The sequence below is a fragment of the Podarcis gaigeae genome (assembly GCF_964106915.1).
Source record: "Podarcis gaigeae genome assembly, chromosome: 10".
Taxonomy (NCBI): domain Eukaryota; kingdom Metazoa; phylum Chordata; class Lepidosauria; order Squamata; family Lacertidae; genus Podarcis; species Podarcis gaigeae.
Genome location: NC_139686.1, coordinates 43,457,611 through 43,478,524, shown reverse-complemented (window position 1 = coordinate 43,478,524; position 20,914 = coordinate 43,457,611). Strand labels below are relative to the sequence as shown.

Here is a 20,914-nt window from a genome sequence, read left to right as displayed (position 1 = left end):
CTTCAGTGATATCCATTGTTAGTTATATGAAATCAATGGATGCATATAGCCTACGTACCCTGGAGTATAACTTAGTTGGATATACTGCCTTTTATGAATAAAGTGATAGGACCACACTACCCACCAATACAGTGGTTCCTCTGGTTAAGAACTTAATTCGTTCTGGAGGTCTGTTCTTAACCTGAAACTGTTCTTAACTTGAGGTACCACTTTAGCTAATGGGGCCTCCCGCTGCCGCCTCAACGCCAGAGCACAATTTCTGTTCTCATCCTGAAGCAAAGAGTTCTTAACCCGAGGTACTATTTCTGGGTTAGCAGAGTCTGTAACCTGAAGCGTCTGTAACCTGAGGTACCACTGTATAAGGAAATCAGTATTTTGACTGATTTCGCAGAATGAACAAAATGGAATGAAAATAATTCAAGGAGACAAAAATAAAAATTGTTTCAGTTTCCAATCAAGTAGGTTGCTGTAATGCAAACAGAAATTGTGGTTGGTCTCGGCTATGGCCGGGGTGGGGAAACTTTTCCTCCCAACAGAGTGATTCCCTGTCTCCCCATACCTGACTGGCTACTTGGATAAGTAGGTGGGGCCATGAACTCTGGTTATCAGTTTTTTCCTTTGCACTGAAGCTGAACTGCAGAGGAAGATGTCAGCCTATCCAAGCAAGGCTTGAAGTTATTGCCAATCAGCTGATTGGTGGTAACTTTAAACCTGCTTGGATCAGCTGCAATCCAGAGTGCCTGACTGTAAATTCTTGGAATTTAGCCAGTTGAATTAGGACTTGAAGTCACTGCTGAGTGACACTGACTTCAAGCTCACCTTTGGCAGCGATAACCTCCATTCCAGAGTTCCTAATTTAAAAGGCACTGCACACAATACACAGTTGCCAAGAAACAATAAGCTCTTACAGTTGTTCCTTTGCAGACTTGTCTTTACCACTCTTGACACCTGATGGAAACAAGCCAGATTCAGAAATCATGAAGTTGTCTTGCTTGCTGCTCTAGAAGAGAAGATTTTTTTCTGGCTAAAGTGGGCCATAACAATGCCACAACACAAATTTCAATATGCAATATCCCTACAGTGTTACAGAGTAAAACATAAGAGATAGTGGTACTAGTAAGTACCATTTTTGGAAGGCCAACTTTGACAGGTGGGTGGGACAACCCACTGAGTAGGATTTAACACAGAATGCTGTCAAGCCCATCAGCTGACATTAATAGTAATGTTAGATGATTGAGAGGAGGGTGTGAGCCAGATTGCATCCCTTAAAAGGCTAAGATTGGCCTGTGAGCTGAGGCTCCCCATTCCGTCTCAAAGACTAGAACAACTATTAATGACACAAGCTCTTGTCCATTTCATCAGATGAATGAAGTGTTATCCTAAACTGATTGGTGTTTTCATTTTTTAATATGGTATGTATTTTTCTGTTTTATATTGTAACCTACCCACCCCGTAATCCTCGGGTGAAGGGCAGTATAGGAATTGTACTAATAACAATAACAGCCTATAATTACCGTAAGGTACTGTAGGGTACTTTAGGCTGAGAAACATGAGACTGTCTCAAGGATACCCATTGAGGCATGAGCTTCAAGTCCAATATTCTAATCGTGGCTGGGCCAAATGTCATTAGTTTTGCCTCTCACCTTAAAAGTAGCAATTTCCTTTCATTTTACATATAACTGTGTGTGGGATTTCATTTATGACTTTTGTTTTCTCTCTTTGCTGCTATTTCAAAAATTAATGTTTTGAATATTAATATTTTTGCATTTGTTGATCTGAGTTTGTCCTACCTATAAAACATTTGCTCCAAAAGTTTCTATTAAAAATCACATTTTTAAAAATGACAATTTTTGGCATGAGGACAAATGTTTAAAATTATCTTTAATACAGTATTGATAATGTTAGCTGTGAAGAGTAACTGAGTAATGCTGCACATATCTACTCAGAGGCTAGTTCCATTAAGTTCAAGGGTGCGAATGTGTATTAATCCCACATGTGAGTGGAGGAGTAACATTCTGTAGAATTGGAATTTGCGGGTTGTGATTTAAGACAGTGTCTCAAGCCATTATATTACAGCTCCAGCCTGATAAATAGGGATTTCCCATTATTTTACAGTTATTTTTTATTGTTATTGTTTTACTACCACAAACAGTGAGTGATACCAAATCCCATTCAAAGTATCTTACAGCATCTTGAGACAAGGGAAGAAATGACCCTAGAAGCGTCTCTTCTAACAGAAATAATTATTAGAGTTACTAGTGTGTTATTGCAAAGAAACATAAATTAATGTTTTTATTTGTGCAGAGGTATTTGGAAAAATAATTCTAAATATGGTTTATGTTGTTTTTTTTTATTTACCAGGAATTTTAGATCATAATAGATCCCACAAGCGCAATAAAAGTATATTTCATTCTGTTTCTAGATTTATTAGCTGTGCCTAAGCATCCGTATGCTGCTATGGAAAACTGGGGACTAAGTGTTTTTGTGGAGCAGAGGATACTTCTGGATCCAAGCATTTCTTCCATATCATACTTACTTGATGTCACTATGGTCATTGTGCATGAGCTATGCCATCAGGTAGGAGATAAACCTTATCACTTGTGAGCATGCTACTTAAAACTGTTGTTGTTGTTTAAGTCAAAGCATTTTCCATGTTGGCTGTTCTCTCAGGAAAACTCAGTTACACAGAAGGGAAACACATCAATTATGGACATTACTATGATAAATAGACAGACATTAAGTATAATAAACACTATAATGATAAGCATAAGAAGTTTACCAACATTCAAGAAATGGGAACCTGATCAATATTGTAAAATTTCCTTCCCTTTGGTGTGATTTGTAATAGACTTTTGTCTTTATATAGTTAAGCATAGTGATGTTCTCAGGAAGTGATTAATTATAGCACCATAACTGTTTCAAGCCGAGTTCCATGTTCTTGTCAAAACTTGCAGTGACTGAAATAAATTTCATAGTCACTCTTACTCACTTACATAAACTTGGGAAGCGTTTTTTTTTCTTTATGTTTCTGCAATGGTTCTCTGTATATGAATGATGAATATCATACTTCGGTGTTTATTGTGATTCTTAAATATACTGAAAAATATCACAGTTAACCCTTTACATTGATTTCACATTCTTCCCTCTGTATCGTCTTTCTTTAATCTAAATATAACATTTTAGTAACATAAGATGAGTGCAAAAGTTAGACATGGTGTAGAGGGAACAGAAACTTCATTTCTCTCTCTTGAAACAAAGGTAATATTTGATTCTAAATGTAATCCATTCACCTTACAAACAATCCTTTCACAAATAAAGGAAATGTCCAACATTTTCCCACAATAGCACCTAAATAGCACAGGAATAAAGGCTGGAATGGAGTTGTGCCAACCCTGTGAGAGAATGCAGTTTCCCCAAGGGCTGCTGTAATACCATTAGGGCATTTCTTCCCAGTTCATTAGCAGCACACCAGGCGAGGGAGGTGAGATGCTACCACTATGCAGACCTAGCCAAGTAAGTCTTATTTAATAGGAAAGGGAGAGTTGGAGATCAGGCTGACTTGAGTCAGTTTGGCTTTGGGAAATGAGTATTTCCTTTCTGGGTGGAGAAATAGCATGGCTTTATTTTTTTGAACCAATGTGATATAAGCCAAGAGGAGAGTGTAACTCATCTCCAGTTGTCACTAGAAAAAATCGGAAAGCAAGGCTATTGTGCTGGAGAGGAAATGTGATACCTCAATATTCTGCATTTAAGGCACGGGGTCTTGTCAGGGAAACGTATCCTAGTTAAGACCTTTCTCAAAGCCCAAAATCGCATCCATTGCCGATCTCATACCAGAAATAACCAGCCATTGTAGCATACAAATAATATCTCAAACTCACAGAGGAAATTGAATAATGTAGTGTGACTTGAAAAAAATATTGAACTAATTGCAGAACATGAGCAGGGAATGCCATAGGAACTGGTTAGATGTTGTATTGAGTATGCAATGGTAGATATCCTCTCACATGGAGATGTGATTTGGTGGAGCGCTAAATAATCTAGAGACTAGTGTACTTTGTGGTGGTCACTGATAAAAGGCCTGCTATTATTGATACAATATTTGATCCACCAGAAGTGCTTCTCATCTCTGGTTAGTCAATACTTTTATACCTGCTAATTTTTAATTATTATGGATCTATCAGAAGTGCAGCATATATTTCTTAGTAACCAGACAGCCAAGGGGAAATCTCTTCTGTATGAATGTAATGAACTGACAGAGTTTTCCTCACCTCTGATTAACTGTAATAAGTGGATTATCCCCTCATCCGTTTTAGTTAATCTCTTCCTTCAGAAAACATCACTAGATAAGATCCATTCAAACTAAAAAGTGAGAATATTCAAATAAAAGTTCTAGAAGCTGTTCACTGTTGCTGTTCACTACAAATGCTAAATTGGTAGAATATATTTTGTTCAAAATGCATCACACTGTTTCCTATTCTTACACTTTTGTTTCCATTAGGTCATGTGTTTCAAATTTAGTACTCTTATTAAAAACTGAGATTGAACATCTGTGAAGTAGGCACCTGTGAAATATAAGGAGTTCTTTGCAAGTTGAAAACATTTCCAGAAGAGTTGGTTATATACTCAGCATAGCTATTCATCTAATAATAGTATTTTTTTTCCCTTTGATTAATTTAGAATGGCTTGGATCCAAACTTCCTTCTCACTGGTGTAAAGTGAGATGGAGGGAGTCAACTTTTGCTGATTTCCCCCTGCAGTTCCTCATATACTTTGAAATGTGTTCTGCAGGCTTCTCTATAACATTGTGGGAGGGATAGAGAAAGCAGGGAATTGGTGAAAATGGTCTTCTTGCCCCGGCCACCAGTGGGACCAGTCCATTGGATCAAAAGCCTTCTACGGGCAGAAGCATCTCTTGGTTTGGATCCAACCCAACTTATTTAACACCATCAACAATTTGTGCATAGAACTCTGATTATATGATTCTGTGACATGAGATCATGAAGTATCCTGTTTCAATTTGATAGTCTTACAGAATTTCTAAGGTGTACTGTTATAGGGCTCCGGACTGATTACTTTCAAAATATATTCTAACTAGGACTCTGATTTGGTTAATCATGTGGATTTAATCTGTTAATTGATTAAAAGTGCATAGATTTGCATATGAATGAATAGTTATTTGGAATGGGCATCATTTATTTTTAGATGATGCAGATGTATTTCATGCTGTACAATAACTCAAAAGAGACATTTCCTCTCAAGTGTGTGAGAAGTGTCTCTTTTTAAAGAAAAAAACATGCTACCCATGCATTTTAAGGACTCGTATTAAAATCAATATTTTTAAATAAACCATCTAATTAATCAAGAACACTTAGATTTGCTATGTTGCATATGGTAGAATAGAAATGATGATCAAACAATAAAAAATTGCAATGGCTTATCTTCTTGTATTAAATGCTGGGACTAATCAATCCTTAGTCACTTGACACTCTAACCATTAAACTACACTGGCTGTTATATGATTTTAATGTTACTAAACATTTGTAACTAGGTTTACAAGTGAATAATTTGCTCACAACCCGAAAAGGTGAGAGAACAACAAACTTGAGTTTTAAAAATATGGTTTGCTTGTTTCAAAGATTTGAATATGACCACTCCACCATTGTTTGACAATGAAATGCATCCCTAACTAATTATAGGATGAGAGCACTAAGCACTGTTTTCATTTGACACTGATCTTCAACTCCTTTGACATGTTTTGCTTGAAGCTAACTACAATGAGATAAAAGGTTCAGCAATATTTTATGGGTTCACTTCGTTGGAAGTCGTTTTCATTAGAGGCAGTTTAAATGATCAGTGGTGATAGTAGCAGCATACAGTTATCATGAGAAAGTCAGTGCTGTTGCAAATGCGAAATACATATCTGAATCTTAAAAAAATAAAAATTAGAAGCAACCCTGTTGCCCTTCAGAGGGCTGCTGAGGGACCATAAGAAGTTGTAGGCCTCCTACACAGTAGGGGAAGAAAGATGTTCAATTCTGAAGGCCTACCTGCTGTTATGGTAGATGCCTCTTTTGCTTTTGTTTTTCCAGTGGCGCTCTGCCTGTTGTGAGGCCAGAAACAGGGTTCTTTGTCAACATGTTACAGGATCCTAAGCACCCTTGTTCTCCCGGCACCCTCCCAAAACAGACCTGATTTTCACTAGTCATGGTAAATTCCTTTCCATTGGAATCATTAGAATGAGTGGGGGAAGTTTTTCAAAAACAAAACAAGGTGGAGATGTGTGTGTGTGTGTGTGTGTTTATATTTTGGTGTGCTTCACCTTCTCCTTCAATTGTTTCATTTTTGATATTTCAGAACTTCTTACTTGGTAGCTATCATGCCTATAAAAGCTGTTTGGAGTCACAGAGACAGCAGTCCGAAGCAATTCCAAGGAAACAGTACAGCAAGGCTCATGATAGAGAGAAGGGATAGCCTAGAAATGATCACACCAGGAACTTTTCAGTGGCTGGAGATTAAATAGCCCACTCTCCAGTTAGTGGAGGTGGAGCAATTTTAATTACACATAAGTAATTACATTAAATAATAAATCACCTGGGAGCGCCTGTTAATTGGACTACATTTGCAAGCCCTTGAAACAAGTATAGATGGTTTAATATTCTGAAAATTCAAGAGGCTCTTTTGATACTTGGGTAGGCAAGATATTTCTGACCTTCTGTAGTGAAAGTCGGGAACCATGCTGGAAGAAAAAAGCACATTTCCTCTGCCCTACTTTCTGGGGCCAAAGACCACCTTGCAAAGCATGACGTAGCTTTTTCATTTCTTTCCAGTATTGCAAGATTTAAGTGCCTTTTCTTGTTGCAGCACAAATTCATTGTATACAGTTCATTGTTAGCTCTCCCCATATTTTTTAAAGCAAATGTTTAATTCTGTTTCTGAGTTTCTGGTGCAGCACTTACTGAAACCTTAAAGGAGGCTTAGTAGCAAATGTCTAGGATGCAGTTATCTTACAAGCCACCTTTTAAGGAATCCCTTATTAAAATCCTTTGAAACAATTAAGGAAAAGGTATAAGAAGTCACCACTGAGAAATGCAATAACTTTTGCTCAACTACCTTCGGAACGTTACTTGTTGCATAAATAGAATGTGAACAAGTGATATTTTAAATCCATAGTTTTGTTCATTTCTTTTAGTGGTTTGGTGACCTTGTGACTCCAGTATGGTGGGAAGATGTGTGGCTAAAAGAAGGCTTTGCTCACTATTTTGAATTTGTTGGAACTGACTACCTGTATCCAGGCTGGAATCTGGTAAGCTGGTCCTTTTTTTCTGTACTTCGCAAGTTACTTTGTTTTCTCATGAAAAGGAAGCTAGCATAATGGTAGAACATACGTTTGCATACAGAAGTCCAATAAAGTGGATATCCCATGAAGGTGAATGTTGGAAGATTCGTGATGGTGGAAAGCAAGTCCTTATTCATGCAACACATAGTTAAACGATGGAACGAGCTCCCACTAGAGGCAGTTATGGCTATCTATACTTGGATGGCTTTTAAAAAAAGGATTAGACAAATCATGGAGAAGAAAGCTATCAATGGCTACTAGCCAGGATGGCTCTGCCCTGCCTTCTGCTCAGTTGGAGGCTGCAATGCTTCTGTTTCTCTGTAGCTGGAAGCCACAGCAGGAGAGAGTGCTCTTCTGCTCAGATCCTACTTGCTGTTCAGCCACTGTGAGGACAGGATGTTGGAGTAGATGGACCCTTGGCTTGTCCTAGCAGACTCTTCTTGTGTTCAATCCTTTGTATCTCTAGTTCAAGGGATCTTAAGTAGTGAGGCCAGCAAATACGTTTTCCGGAGGTCTTGTAGACTGACTGTAAGTCGCAACACGGACAGTGGGCTCAATGTTCCAGCCTTCTGATTTAAGTATGAGACGGCTTCATATATTTGCAGCATGCTGCCGGAGCGCTGGAGAGAAGAAGCCAAATGGTATGTGCAACCATCAGATATTCACTAAAGCAAAGTCAGTAGGTGTGAAATCAGTTGACAGGGTTCCAGCAGTGCAATATTCCGTTCGCTACAAAAGAAATAGGGTCAAGTTAGTCATCAGCTGCATCATAGAATCATAGTTTTGTGGAGCTGGAAGTAGCCCTGAGGGTCATCCAGTCCAGCCCCCAGCAATGCAGGAATCTCAGCTAGATCATGCATGACAGATGGCCACCCAAGGTCTGCTTAAAAGCCCCTAAGGAAGGAGTCCATCACCCTTCGCTGGAGTCTCTTCCACTTTTGAACAACTCTTGGGGCAACCCAGCGAGATGAGTGGGGTACAAATCATAATTATCATTACTATTATTATTATTACTATTACTGTTAAAAAGTTCTTCCTGATGTTTAGTCAGGATCTCCTTTCTTGTAATGTGAAGCCATTGGTTAGGGTCCATGCTAAGTTAAGTAACTGTTGCCTCTGCATTCAAGAGCATAAATGGTAATTACAGAGCAACATTTTATGTGATTCTTAACATTGTTACATTTAACTTCCCATAATAATATAAATAGGCTCCTTAAAGCCTCGTGGTTCTCAGAGTGCCAAGTGATTCTATTTCCAGAATAGCAGCAGTGTTTGGAAAAAAAATATTGTGTCACCTTAAAGACTAACAAATTTGGCTTATGTCACAGCTGATTTGAGTTTATTTAATATATAAAATTTGTCATATGTTAATAAGATGTTTTTTGTAGTACTTCCCTTGGGAAAACATTGTTTCTAATCTTCTTGTAAGAATATTTGTGCACAGGTATTACAGCTTAATATTTTTTGTTAGACTGTGATTTATTATTTTTTGACAGATTTATCCTTTTATTTTTTTAGTTTAAAAATTCACTATGAAAAATGCAAAGTAACCCTTTATCAAAGCTGACATCTGTTTTTCAAATGTAAATTTTTTTGATTCACCTAAGCACTCATTATAATATTTATTATTCTTAAAGATTTTCCTTTCAAAAACACATCTTGAATTACAATAAAGTCATTCTAATTATAAATGCAATGGAATCTAGCAGCTCTTGTTGATTTTACCATAGTAAAATGTCATAGATTACGTTGGTCATATTCTGGATTTTATCTTTGCTGTACCAGAGTCATTTGTTCTGCTCATAATCACTTTAACAAAAACAGAATAATTTTGCCTTAGAAGCTGTCTTGCAAAGTAAGCATATTTGAAAATGGCTATTAAATGATTTTAATATTCATTGCTAAGTAAATTATGTTCCCCTCATCTTGAGCTCTAATCTAACAGGCCAGTGCCGGAGAGAGAGAAAACTTGCTCAGTGTCCAGATGGGTTGAGCATGGTGTGTTAATGAAAATGAGAAGATGTGGTATTCAGATTAAAATGGGCACGAGGTAGAATTATATGCTTGACAAGTAAACAAGAAATTGTCACTGAAAATATAATTAAATATAACATTAATAGATAAAATTATTATGAGTAGGTATAAATGAAATTTGTATTCTGATGGCCCAAGAAGACAGTGACACTAAATGTTAGATACTTTGCGGTGAACAGAATAATTCTGAAGTTGGAGATTGCACCTCAAAAAGGAGATTGTTAAAAAAAAAAGTTTCAGAATAGGACAATCAAAAAGATCCAAGGGTAAAATAAAATAAAATAGCGGAAATAAAATCTTAAGATTTAAAACGTTTGGGCTAAAAAATTGCTGAAAAGCCCTAAAACCTCTCCCAATACATATGCTTCAGGCCTTCAGCAAATGTTTCAATCCAATCAGCACTTGCACACCCATAGGCAGACAATGTCCAGTAAGAATATTTTATTTAATGGCAGAAAATAAACAAATAAACCAACCACAGCCTTTCATAGCAAAGCATGCAAACTCAGGAGGACAAAGGAATATAAAGTAACTCAACAAATTTTGGTTGAAAAAAAATAGTGTCTTCCCTATTTTAAGCCTGGTTCAACTCAGTTCCCTAGCTCTGAAGCCTATCATCTTTCAGATACAAGCAAAGCTGAAGTCATAGATCCTCATAGGGTGACCAGAGGTCCTGTACCTGTAACAGTTGTGCAGAACTTGTGTGTGACAAGTTACTTCTGTTGAAATTCTATTTTCTGCACGACTATTAAAGATGCAGAAGCCCTGGCCCCCTTTTCACCTGGCCACCCAAAAGCAACATTTCTCATTGCCTCCTATTAGTGAAATATTATATTGATTTACACACCTTTGTCTTCGGGTTTATTGTATTGTCATTCATCTTCTGCCCTCAGGTCTTATATGCTTCCTTCTACCTTGGTTCTTATTTTCAGCAGTTCAGTTGAAACTGAACTTTCAGCTCCTTTCTCACAGAAGCTAATTTTGTTTTAGGTTTCATACATTTCCATTTGGCAGCCTGCTGTTTCACAGTATCACTTTCCTTGCAAAACATTTTCTAACATATTTCTAGATGTAGAAAACTGCATCTAGATCTCTCTATCTGTTACTGTGATAAAATATCCCCATCATCATCACCATCATCATCATTATTATTTTGAAGGATGAAGGGTATCCTTAGATATCGATTGAGATATTTCAGGCACTGCTAGATGATTTCTGTTAATGTTTTCATGGAAGAGAAATATTATCAATATTAACCCGAATGATTCAGCTGTGTGGAAGTGATGTGTGAACAGAACGCACAGTCCTGTGGTAACATTTCTCTTCTTGTGGTTTAACCAGTATTCCAACGTTTGCAATTCTTAACCCTCCAGAACTTGCAGCTGTAGGTGTATATTTTCCTTAACCACAGACGGTTGATCTTCTAAAGTAGCATCTCCTTTGTTGGAGAGTAGGAAGAAATTATTTGTTATGATCCCACATATCAGTTTTTATGGGATATGTGTAACATTTCAGGAAACTGCTTTGATACATGGTAGTTCAAAATTCAAGCCACGGTTTCTAACAGTAGATAATGGGACTTCTTTGTTCTAAAGTCTGAGAAATCATATATGAAGTATCCTCATTCTTTCTATCATGTTTTTCTTTAAAAACCCAAATTTTGATAATACAGAATATGGATTGAGCTATATGCGTATCCAGAAATTGTCAACAGCTTCCAATGGTTCCTACTTTTGAGTAGGTGGAGTTGACACACACTCTGTCCTTGAATGTCTATATTAGTAGAGCGGGGGTGGGGGGGGAGAGACTATGACAAAAGCAATTGCTGGTGAGTGATTTTCCTTTTCATCCATAAAATACAAAGTGTCAAATGCTTTAGCAGTCACTACCTCACTCAGCGCTGAGAAAGCATTTCACAGGGCTGAATGGCCTTCTCCCTTTCATTCACTTTATAAAAGTTTGGCTTTGCTGATAACTTTATTGGATGAGTCAAGGCAGAGTACATCAGTGATGGCAGTCACACTGAATTTTTCTCTTTCCCTGTTGGAGAAAGCTACTCTGTCTTTTTCCATATCTGTCTTCCTTTAAAAGAAAAAAAGAGAGAGCAATGCTCATAGTTTCTGGAGATATGTGTTTTAATCAAACACCTCTATCACATATCTGCAGGAACTGTGAGCATAATATTTTTTCTTAAAGGGAGACAAATATGAGAGAGACAGAGCAGCTGCCTTCTAAATACACTGCATGGAGGAAGGAGAATTCAGTGTGACTGCCATCGTTGATATACCCTGTCTTGACTCATCCAATAAAGTTGCTAGCAAAGCCAAACTTTTAATCAAAGATTAAGTGCAGAGCTTCAGTAGTCATGCAACTATCCTTCATCTTTCCTTAAGTGATCCACAGTGATCCATCACAGTATAGTACGCCATGGTCTAGATGATTCTGTCATTTCTTCTGGAAACTGAAACTAGCTTAATACTGAAATATCTGCATATCAGTTTCCTTTTATAAAACCTGTGCTTAAGCAGGCTTGTTTAAGCATAAAAATAAATATTAATGGAAAATCATTAAACTAAAGTTCATTAAACTAAATACTCAGAGTATCTCAAAGTGCACAGCTCAAGATCCTGATGAATGGTCTCAACTGCTGATTTCCTCCATGGGCAGGATTAAAATAAAGAAGAAGGCGGCTGTGATTAGACTTGTGCATATCTTTGACTTAAATTGCCTGCTAAAACATTTATCTTCTTCAGTAAAATGTTCTGATACTTTCTGAGACTCGCAAGACAGATCAGGAAGGAAGTATTAAAAGTTCTGGAAGTAGACTTAAGACATCGACAGTCTTGGTTTATTTCATTATTATTTTTGCATATTATATTGGAGCTGCAGTCTGCTTGATCCTTCTAGACCAGCACACATATCATGCTGTCTCAGCATGGAGAGAAACATGACTTCATTTTCTCACTTTCCTTTCAAAAATACTTTCATCTCTCTCTCCTTGGTTAAGGGCTTCAAATAATCTAAAAACGAAGCTTTTAATTAATACCACATGGAATTTGACATCTTCCAGTAATCATGCACTGAAATAAGCCTCTAGTGTTATTTTTCTGTTTCAGTCATTGAAAGAAAGCTTTCTGTGTTGAACCAGAGACGAAATTCATTTGCAGCTGAATATGACAAGAAACATATAAGCTTAGAGCCAAAACAGTTGCTAGCTTACAGTTCTTAAGGTCAGTCACCTTGTCCACATGATGCAATAAGGCAAACCATGTCTTATTGAGAACTCACAAAGAAACATTGGGTATGGCTGATGGTTAGCATGGAGCGAGCATAAACATGGATCCTGCTTTGGACAACACAGGGGTCAGCAAACTTTTTCATCAGGGGGCCAGTCCACTGTCCCTCAGAGCTTTTGGGGGGCCAGACTATATTTTAGAAAGAAAAAAAAAATGAACAAATTCCTATGCCCCACAAATAACCCAGAGATGCATTTTAAATAAAAGGACACATTCTACTCATGTGAAAACACGCTGATTCCCAGACCCTCCGCGGGCCAGATTTAGAAGGTGATTGGGCTGGATCCGGACTCCAGGCCTTAGTTTGCCTACCCATGCACTAAGCCATACTGTGCTGTAGCAGTAAAAATGACCAGGGATCAGCAAAGCAGCTGCCGGCCCCATTCTGGAGGCTACATACTTGTATGGAACCACTAAACCATAGTTCAGCTTACCATTTTGTGCAAATCAGACCATTATCTTTGCAGCTGTGACAGTTTTTCTTTTTTAGAAAAGAATCCTAGAAATTACTTTCCAATTATGAATATTTATTCTAAAAAGTCACTTGTTGTTTTGCCCCTTTTACTCCTTGATTTTTAAAGGGCTGCATTTTCTTTATGCTTATGAGGCATGATGGATGCTGGGTTGTTCAGAAGGACCCTCCTCTCTGCCCAGTCTGTGTTGGGGAGGAACTGGGACACTGGCAACATGGATTATAGTACAGTGGTTCCTCGGGTTAAGAACTTAATTCGTTCCGGAGGTCCGTTCTTAACCTGAAACTGTTCTTAACCTGAAGCACCACTTTAGCTAATAGGGCCTCCTGCTGCCGCCGTGCCGCCAGAGCATGATTTCCGTTTTCATCCTGAAGCAAAGTTCTTAACCCGAGGTACTATTTCTGGGTTAGCAGAGTCTGTAACCTGAAGCATATGTAATCCAAGGTACCACTGTATAGAATCTCCAAAGAAGGATGGGGAAATAAAAAAATACATTTAAACATGTGGGTAGAGGTCTAGTGCAATGGAAGCAACATGCACACAGTATTGCCCTCTCCACTGAAATAAATGGGGAAACTCAGGTGTGATGTAGTGGACAGCTTCATGTGGACACTGGAGCATCTCTGGGATACTTTTAGAATGGGTTTTCTTTAGTGTATCTTGGAATAGTAAACAAAAGACCCCCAAGACACAGAGTCAAGAGCCTGTAACAATCCCAGATGCCAGTCCTAACACAAAAGTATCAATGAACACAAATTTGGCACCAGAAATGGCAATATTTAGAAACAAGTAAAAGAACATTTCAACTCAGCAGGACTCTCTGTACTTGATTTTAAAGTGGTCATCCTTGAACAGAGGAATTTCAGTGGGGGTAAAGAGAACCACAATGAATCAGAATTTCTTAGGGAAATTAAGTTTTAATACCTGTGGGCATGAATTGAGGTTATAGATTTATCACACTCCTATGTGTTAATTAGTTACCATTTCCAGGATGTTTCATGGTATGAAACCTTGTGCCATAATGCCGCAAGACTCGTTGTTGTTCTAGATTGGGATGAATGAGTTTGGGAAAGGAATGTGAGCCTTAGATGGCAGAAGGTGCAGCTTACAAAAACATTGGATGAACAACAGAGATGGAAATCATTTCAACCTGAGATGTTATAGTTTATATACACCACTCTTCCCTTTTTGCTTTGTCTGCTCTATAAAATTATAAGGAGCTATATTTTGTAAATATTTGCATAATAGTAAACTGCTGTGAGTCGCCCAGAATGTTAAAGAGTGTCCATAGTCCTGGGATGAACCTGGCATGTCTTAGTTCTAATAGTGGCCCACTTCACCAAAATGGCTTGGGATGTTAATATCTGCCTTATGTTTTAGAATAATAATAATATATAAATATATTAAATAACCACACCCATTTTTCAGCAAGACTAGCTCAAATATTATGAGCATCAATGAGTTTTTAAATAGCTATGAGGGTGGAGGAAGAAAGCTAAAAGTTGCTGTTGCAAATAAGGAATCTTAGAATCACATAGGTCAGGCATAGGCAAACTCAGCCCTCCAGATGTTTTGGGACTGCAACTCCCATCATCCCAAGCCAACACGACCAGTGGTCAGTGATGATGGGAGTTGTAGTCCCAAAACATCTGGAGGGCCGAGTTTGCCCATGCCTGACATAGGCAGTCCACACTGTTTCAGTCGTTTTCTGCGCTGAACATTACAGGCAGAAAATTCCTGGGTTTTAATTTTAATTTAAAGTGGAGAAGATTCTACTTTCGCTCTCATAGGCATAACATATAGAAAGAAATTCAGACAGCATATATAACCCTTTCCTATTCCTCTGCCTAATAAAACATATTTTAGAAATGCTAAAGCATTTTGCCAGGGATATGATTTAGAGAATGGAATGACCTTATTAAGTGTTATTCACACAGGTCTCTTAATCTGTGAACCATATGAATGTCTATACCAGAACAAAGAGGTTCTGTTAACATTCAGGCCTTTGATCTCTTATGTACACTAATTATCAGTTATGACTTACATTGTGCTGTTCCTTTTGTTCTCTTGTTGGATGCAATTCACTTTCTCTCCCACACTTAAATTCTTTTGTCCTGCTATCTCATATTATGTTTGGGAAACTTTTTTTTTTTAATGTGGCTGGTTCAAGTATTGCATCATTGTCATGCTAACTATCTTAAAGCTTTTGTTTATGTCTCAATAAGTATTATAAAATTCATACAGTGACTGCTAAATTACATTATCTTTATCCTGGTAGATAGGTATATACAATTCCCTGAAGCTGGGGTAGGGAGGCGAGGAGAAGGAACAGATCATTTCCAGTGAATCAGGCACAGTAATTGAATGAACTTTATGTTGGGAATCTTTCAATGTATATTTCCCCTTTATTTCATTTAACAATTATAAACAAACATTGTCACTCTTTTCTGCCAATCTTATGTCCACAGTTATTTAACTGCTGCTGTTTTGTTTTCTATTATATAGGTCTGTATACTGTAAATTATTGTGTCCCCCCCCCCAAAAAAAAAAACCCTCCCAGGAACAAGGATGTGCAAAATTTATTTGTTCTCATTAGCTTTTCCAAAATCTATGATAAAATTGGTAGTTGTCTAAAAATGAACTACAGTTGCTCAAACATTGATCTCAAGTTAGGTCCATTTATTTCAGGCAGTCTATGCTGAGTAAAACTTAGTTGATACCTAAATAAAAAAAAATCCTTCCAGTAGCACCTTAGAGACCAACTACGTTTGTTATTGGTATGAGCTATCGTGTGCATGCACACTTCTTCAGATACAGTTGATACCTGTGAGACTGCTCTCCAATATTTACAGTGTCTGATCAATGGACCACCGGTAGGAAATCTTAAGGTATCAAATAGTGGCCCCTTTTCACTTATTAAGAGGATGGTTTGGCCTGGTTTGAATAACATTCTAAGCTGAACCTTGACCGCATGAACATGCTGGGTCTAGAGAGGAACCAGTAGCCGCCAATCCTTTTCCTGCTGTGCAGTGCTGAGTTAAACCAAGGTTAGCTTTCCCTTCACATGCTTGTGTGGTCTTGCTAAACCAAGGTTTTGCTAATTAGGTCATGAAAGCTAGGCACCAACATCCTAGAAGTGGAATGGGTTCTTCTGAATTGAGTAATTTCATGATTTTTGCTTTCCTTCATGAGTGAAATCTGATAATCTTTACTCCCAGGTTGGCTTACACACCAGTCTTTTTAAGGCCTATAAACCAATAGAAACTGAAAAAAACATTAATATGTATTCTTGCTTTCAAAATACCTGATTTTAATGTTGCAAGGCAAGTCCAGGAAATCCAGCTTCAAAATCCATCTCTACCAACCTTTCAATAGTTTTCAAGGTAGATTTTGAGGACATATATATTCAGCATAGGTAAATTAAACAATCTCTTCCTAAATACACCTATTCGCTTCCTTCTGTATTTAAATTTAATATTGCTATTAATAGCTTCATCCTCTTTGAGGATAACCTATTTTGATATTCATAAAGGAGCAAGTAACTTGTTCAAATATTCTGCAGTCAAGGCAAGTAACAAGCTGTTGCACATTTATTCCAAGTCCAATCTGATGTGCCTAGTTTCTAAACCCCATGTGTGTGTTCAATGGTTAGATCTAGTTTTTTCAGTAGTTTGAATATGTAATAATACCTTCCATGTACTCTAATGCATTTTCACATAAAAGTTGACTTCCAGATGGAGCAGGAGTGGAACAGCTTTTCAGCTGATTCACAATATAATTTAAATTAGCTCACTGATAGCCATAACATTTCCATATGTAGAATTACATGAATTGTTATTTCATCTGTCTGTTATATAGCTTTACAAAAATGCAAAACACCCAGAAAAGTGATATATCAGTAGGTCGATGTCAGTACAAAAATGTGTGCAGTGTAGATAAACGTGAAACCGTAATTTCATGACAACGTACAAAGTAAGGCCAGTCAGTACGTTTAACTCATATATGTATGATTTGAAAACTGGGGATAAGGCAGCTCATGAGCACCAAAAAGGAAGTACAACACTAGAAAGCATGCTTTCTGTGAAGCATTTTATTTTCTGAAGTTCCTGAAAGTGTTGCATAGAACGAGCCATGCTCATGACTGTTTCTGAGAATAACCGCGCACCCATCAGAGGGGGCCGCCATTTGCGGCCCTGCATATGCCACCCCCGATCTTCTGGGTGACATGCTGGGTTGCCAGCTGGCTCACCTTCCCGGCACCACGGAGTGCTGGGGGTTCTCGCCAAACCCCTATTCAAATAAGCCAATCTGTGGTGCTGCTGGGGTTGTGGCCACAGGAGCGGACCAAAATGAGAAGGCTTTACTCAGGTCCGCTCACTCGGTTTAAATAGAGAGCGGAGATTCATTGCTCTTGGTCCATCGCCTGGAGGGGTGGGGGTTTCCACATGGGCATGCAAAGAGTGCACCACCTCTTATTCTCCATGGTGTGTGTTGTTGTTGTTGGTGGTGTTGTTGTTTTGCGCTGGCTGCTGCTATTTGTGCTTAGAAGCAGATAAACATCTAGCATGCAGTTATTATGGCACTGCATTTCATAATATTCCTTTCCTTCAAAGGGCTTTGGATACCGTGCTGCAAATGTGGAGATCCTGTTTGAGCAACTGTTTCACTGTTCATTCTCCAGATGAGCTGCCAGCTAATAAATCCACATAATATCAATGCATAAAGGAATGTGTGAAACTGCTATCTTCACAGTTTCAGATTTTTATCTGTGGAACTGCAAATCTCTGTGTAATTGCAAATGTACGTGTTTTGTTGTATTTCAGGAGAAGCAGAGGTTCCTGACAGATGTTTTACATGAAGTAATGCTGCTTGATGGCCTGGCTAGTTCACACCCGGTGTCACAGGAAGTGCAGCAAGCCACAGACATTGACAGAGTGTTTGACTGGATTGCGTATAAAAAGGTGGGAGCAAAACAAAAGTCATGTTTGTTGGATTTTGGGGGGTATTTATCATCTAACATACTATTATTTCCATAGCTTGGAGTTACTACACTTTAATTGCATGGTGATGTGGGCTTTTGATTCTTCCACAGCAAGGAAAAGGCTATATTTGGCAAAGTCTGTTCATTATTCTCCCTTATAACCAGCTCCAAAAGTGGAGGCAATCGGTCCACTGTCCATTTTAAAAAACTGATTTTGTGTCAGGCTGGCCATGTGTCCTGAATCAACTACAGATATAAAATTATTCACATGGCAATTTGCAGAAGTTAATTTATAAATTGCATTTATAAATGCATTTTTTAAATGTAATCAGTTTATTAGTTTAATATCCTTCCTTTCTCCCAGTGCAGCACCCAAGGCAGTTCACAGCATGAATTACAACAGATACAACTAAAAGCACAAATAAAAAAAGAAATAAGTCCTCATGTTTAAAACAGCACTGAAAACACTTTAAACCATTTTAAAAGTGTGCCTGCACATAGTCCAACACCCATCCTAAGAATAAGATCCAGTAGCATTAACCAGTTAGTGGCCAAAGGCTTCAAAGGAATATTTGAAACCAGACTGCAAAAGATTAAAAGCCTTTTCACTTTAACAAGTATTTTTACTTAAATAATGGGTAACATCCAGTGATAGCATCCTAAAAATATCTAATTTTCAACGTGAAATCGAAATGCATTTATTAATGCTATTTTTAAAACAAAAAAACCCCACAAGGATCACACTCCTGGAACACGGATAAGTACAGTTATGAAGGATAGATTGTGGTTATTATTATTATTCCACAGTTCTGGCCCATCAGGTTCATATATTTTTACCCATCTCTGACATTTGCAGAACACCCTCTCCTTTTCTCTGGGAACTCAAACTCAATCAGAACCAGGACAGAATATTATTATGGATATGTGCCCAAGTAAAGTTTCCTTTTGGCATTTTTCCATACTCAAATTCTCTCTTGCTGTCATATCTGGAAATTCTGTCTGATTCATATCTGAGATCAGGGAGCTTTCCATCTGCGTGGTGTTGATTACTTCTTTGAGTCATCTGGTGTGACTTGCTCTGCTCTTTCTCCAAAGCTGTTTGTGAAATTTCCCCCTAACCACTTTTACTCCTTTCACAGAAGCTGCACCGTTGAGTAGTATTTCTTGGGCTGATTCATCCTCCTAGCCTCTAGAGTATCATAAATTCTCCTGATATCCTAGTAGGTCAGCCAATGAGTAGGTTGAACTCCCACATAGATAATAGGAATATTTTGGTTTATAACAGTTAAATTAGTTTGTCTTTAAATAACAAAAAGTCCTACATTTTTGTTTCTGTCTTTAATTTTCTTCTATCCATATTCATTTCTCAACCAAACACTAAGATAGTTTGCCTATGTTTTCTTAAGTGTAGTGCCTATCAGGAATGTTACTGTTAATAGATTCATTCAACATTCTGAATAAAACAAGGCTTTAGGGGTATTACCTTGATTCTCCTTATCTTAATGCACTCTGGAAAGAAACCTGACACTCTCTGGGATGCAAGCCTGAGCAGTGTGTATGGAAGTCCTGGGCTGCCCAGCCAACAAGACCCCACTCTTGCCCTTGCTGATGTGGTCCAAAGAAAAACAGAGCAATACATTTGGCACCAGCTTGGCTGCAGGAGTTGCCAGAAGGAAGCTTATAAGACACCATCCAATCACCTTAGGGACTCCACTCCAGATTTGTGTAGGTTATCCCTCAGCCTTTTCTTTTCTCAAAGAGACAAGGCAGTGGGTATGGATTGTTCTTCAGTGTATATTCCTGAAGCCTTTCTAATGAATGAGTATAGCTGCAAGACAGTGGATCAGACTTTTCCTTCTCCTAGATGGGCTATCTTGGCAGGTTGATGAAACCCATCTGGCCCTCATTTCCCTCTACAGCAAATGCAGAAATCACCTTCTTGACCATTGCACCCACAATTGGTTTTGTCTGTTCAGTCTGCCAGATCCTGGTTTTGCATGTAGGGGATAAGACAAGTCTTTAATTTCCTGAGGGTTTGAGACCCATTGGCTATCCTCACCTGGTTTAGGTGGCATTGTGGTCTAAACCACTGAGCCTCTTGGGCTTACCGATCAGAAGATTGGTGGTTTGAATCCCTGCGATAGTGTGAGCTCCTGTTGCTCTGTCCCCGCTCCTGCCAACCTAGCAGTTCGAAAGCATACCAGTACGAGTAGATAAATAGATACCGCTGCAGTGGGAAGGTAAACAGTGTGTCTGTGCACTCTGGCTTCTGTCACGGTGTTCCGTTGCTCCAGAAGTGGTTTAGTCATGCTGGCCACATGACCCGGAAAGCTGTCTGTGGACATACGCTAGCTCACTCAGCCTGAAACAAGATGAGCGCTGCACCCCCATAACTGGACTTAACTTTTACCTTACCTTTACCTTAGTTGACCAGTTGAAACTGCTTCCTAGGGTGTGGCCACTGACACATGCTAAGAGCTTCCAGGAGCCACAGATGAATGCTGAGTGCTGGGTGGGGACCAATGATGGATGAACTACCCCAGAAGATGCACAACGTGTTCTCCACCAGAGATACTGCTCATCCCTTGGCATCCCATACAATGCATGCTGCTTAAATATCTATCAAGCTAAATGTACTTGTCATTTCCACTTTCTGCCCTCCATAGCTACCATGTATAGAAGCAGATAACCTGGAACTAGGAAACAGTTTTTCCATCTGGATGATTTTTAATTCTTTCGTTGAATCCATTAAAAAGAGCATCATGTACTAGTACATGTACTTTGGCAACTG

The 20,914-nt window shown here is 38.4% G+C and overlaps 1 protein-coding gene across 2 annotated transcripts in view; it reads left to right on the top strand.

Moving 5' to 3' along the window:
* The window catches only part of TRHDE (thyrotropin releasing hormone degrading enzyme), a 199,110-nt gene that overhangs the window by 93,475 nt on the left and 84,721 nt on the right, over positions 1 to 20,914 (top strand). Inside the window, exons 4-6 of one of the 2 annotated variants that reach the window (XM_083699066.1) lie at positions 2,423 to 2,577; positions 7,193 to 7,306; positions 17,966 to 18,103. In XM_083699066.1, the coding sequence (XP_083555192.1) occupies positions 2,423 to 2,577; positions 7,193 to 7,306; positions 17,966 to 18,103 (407 nt within the window). The remainder of the gene's footprint in view (positions 1 to 2,422; positions 2,578 to 7,192; positions 7,307 to 17,965; positions 18,104 to 20,914) is intronic. The other variant, XM_083699067.1, reaches the window with a different exon arrangement.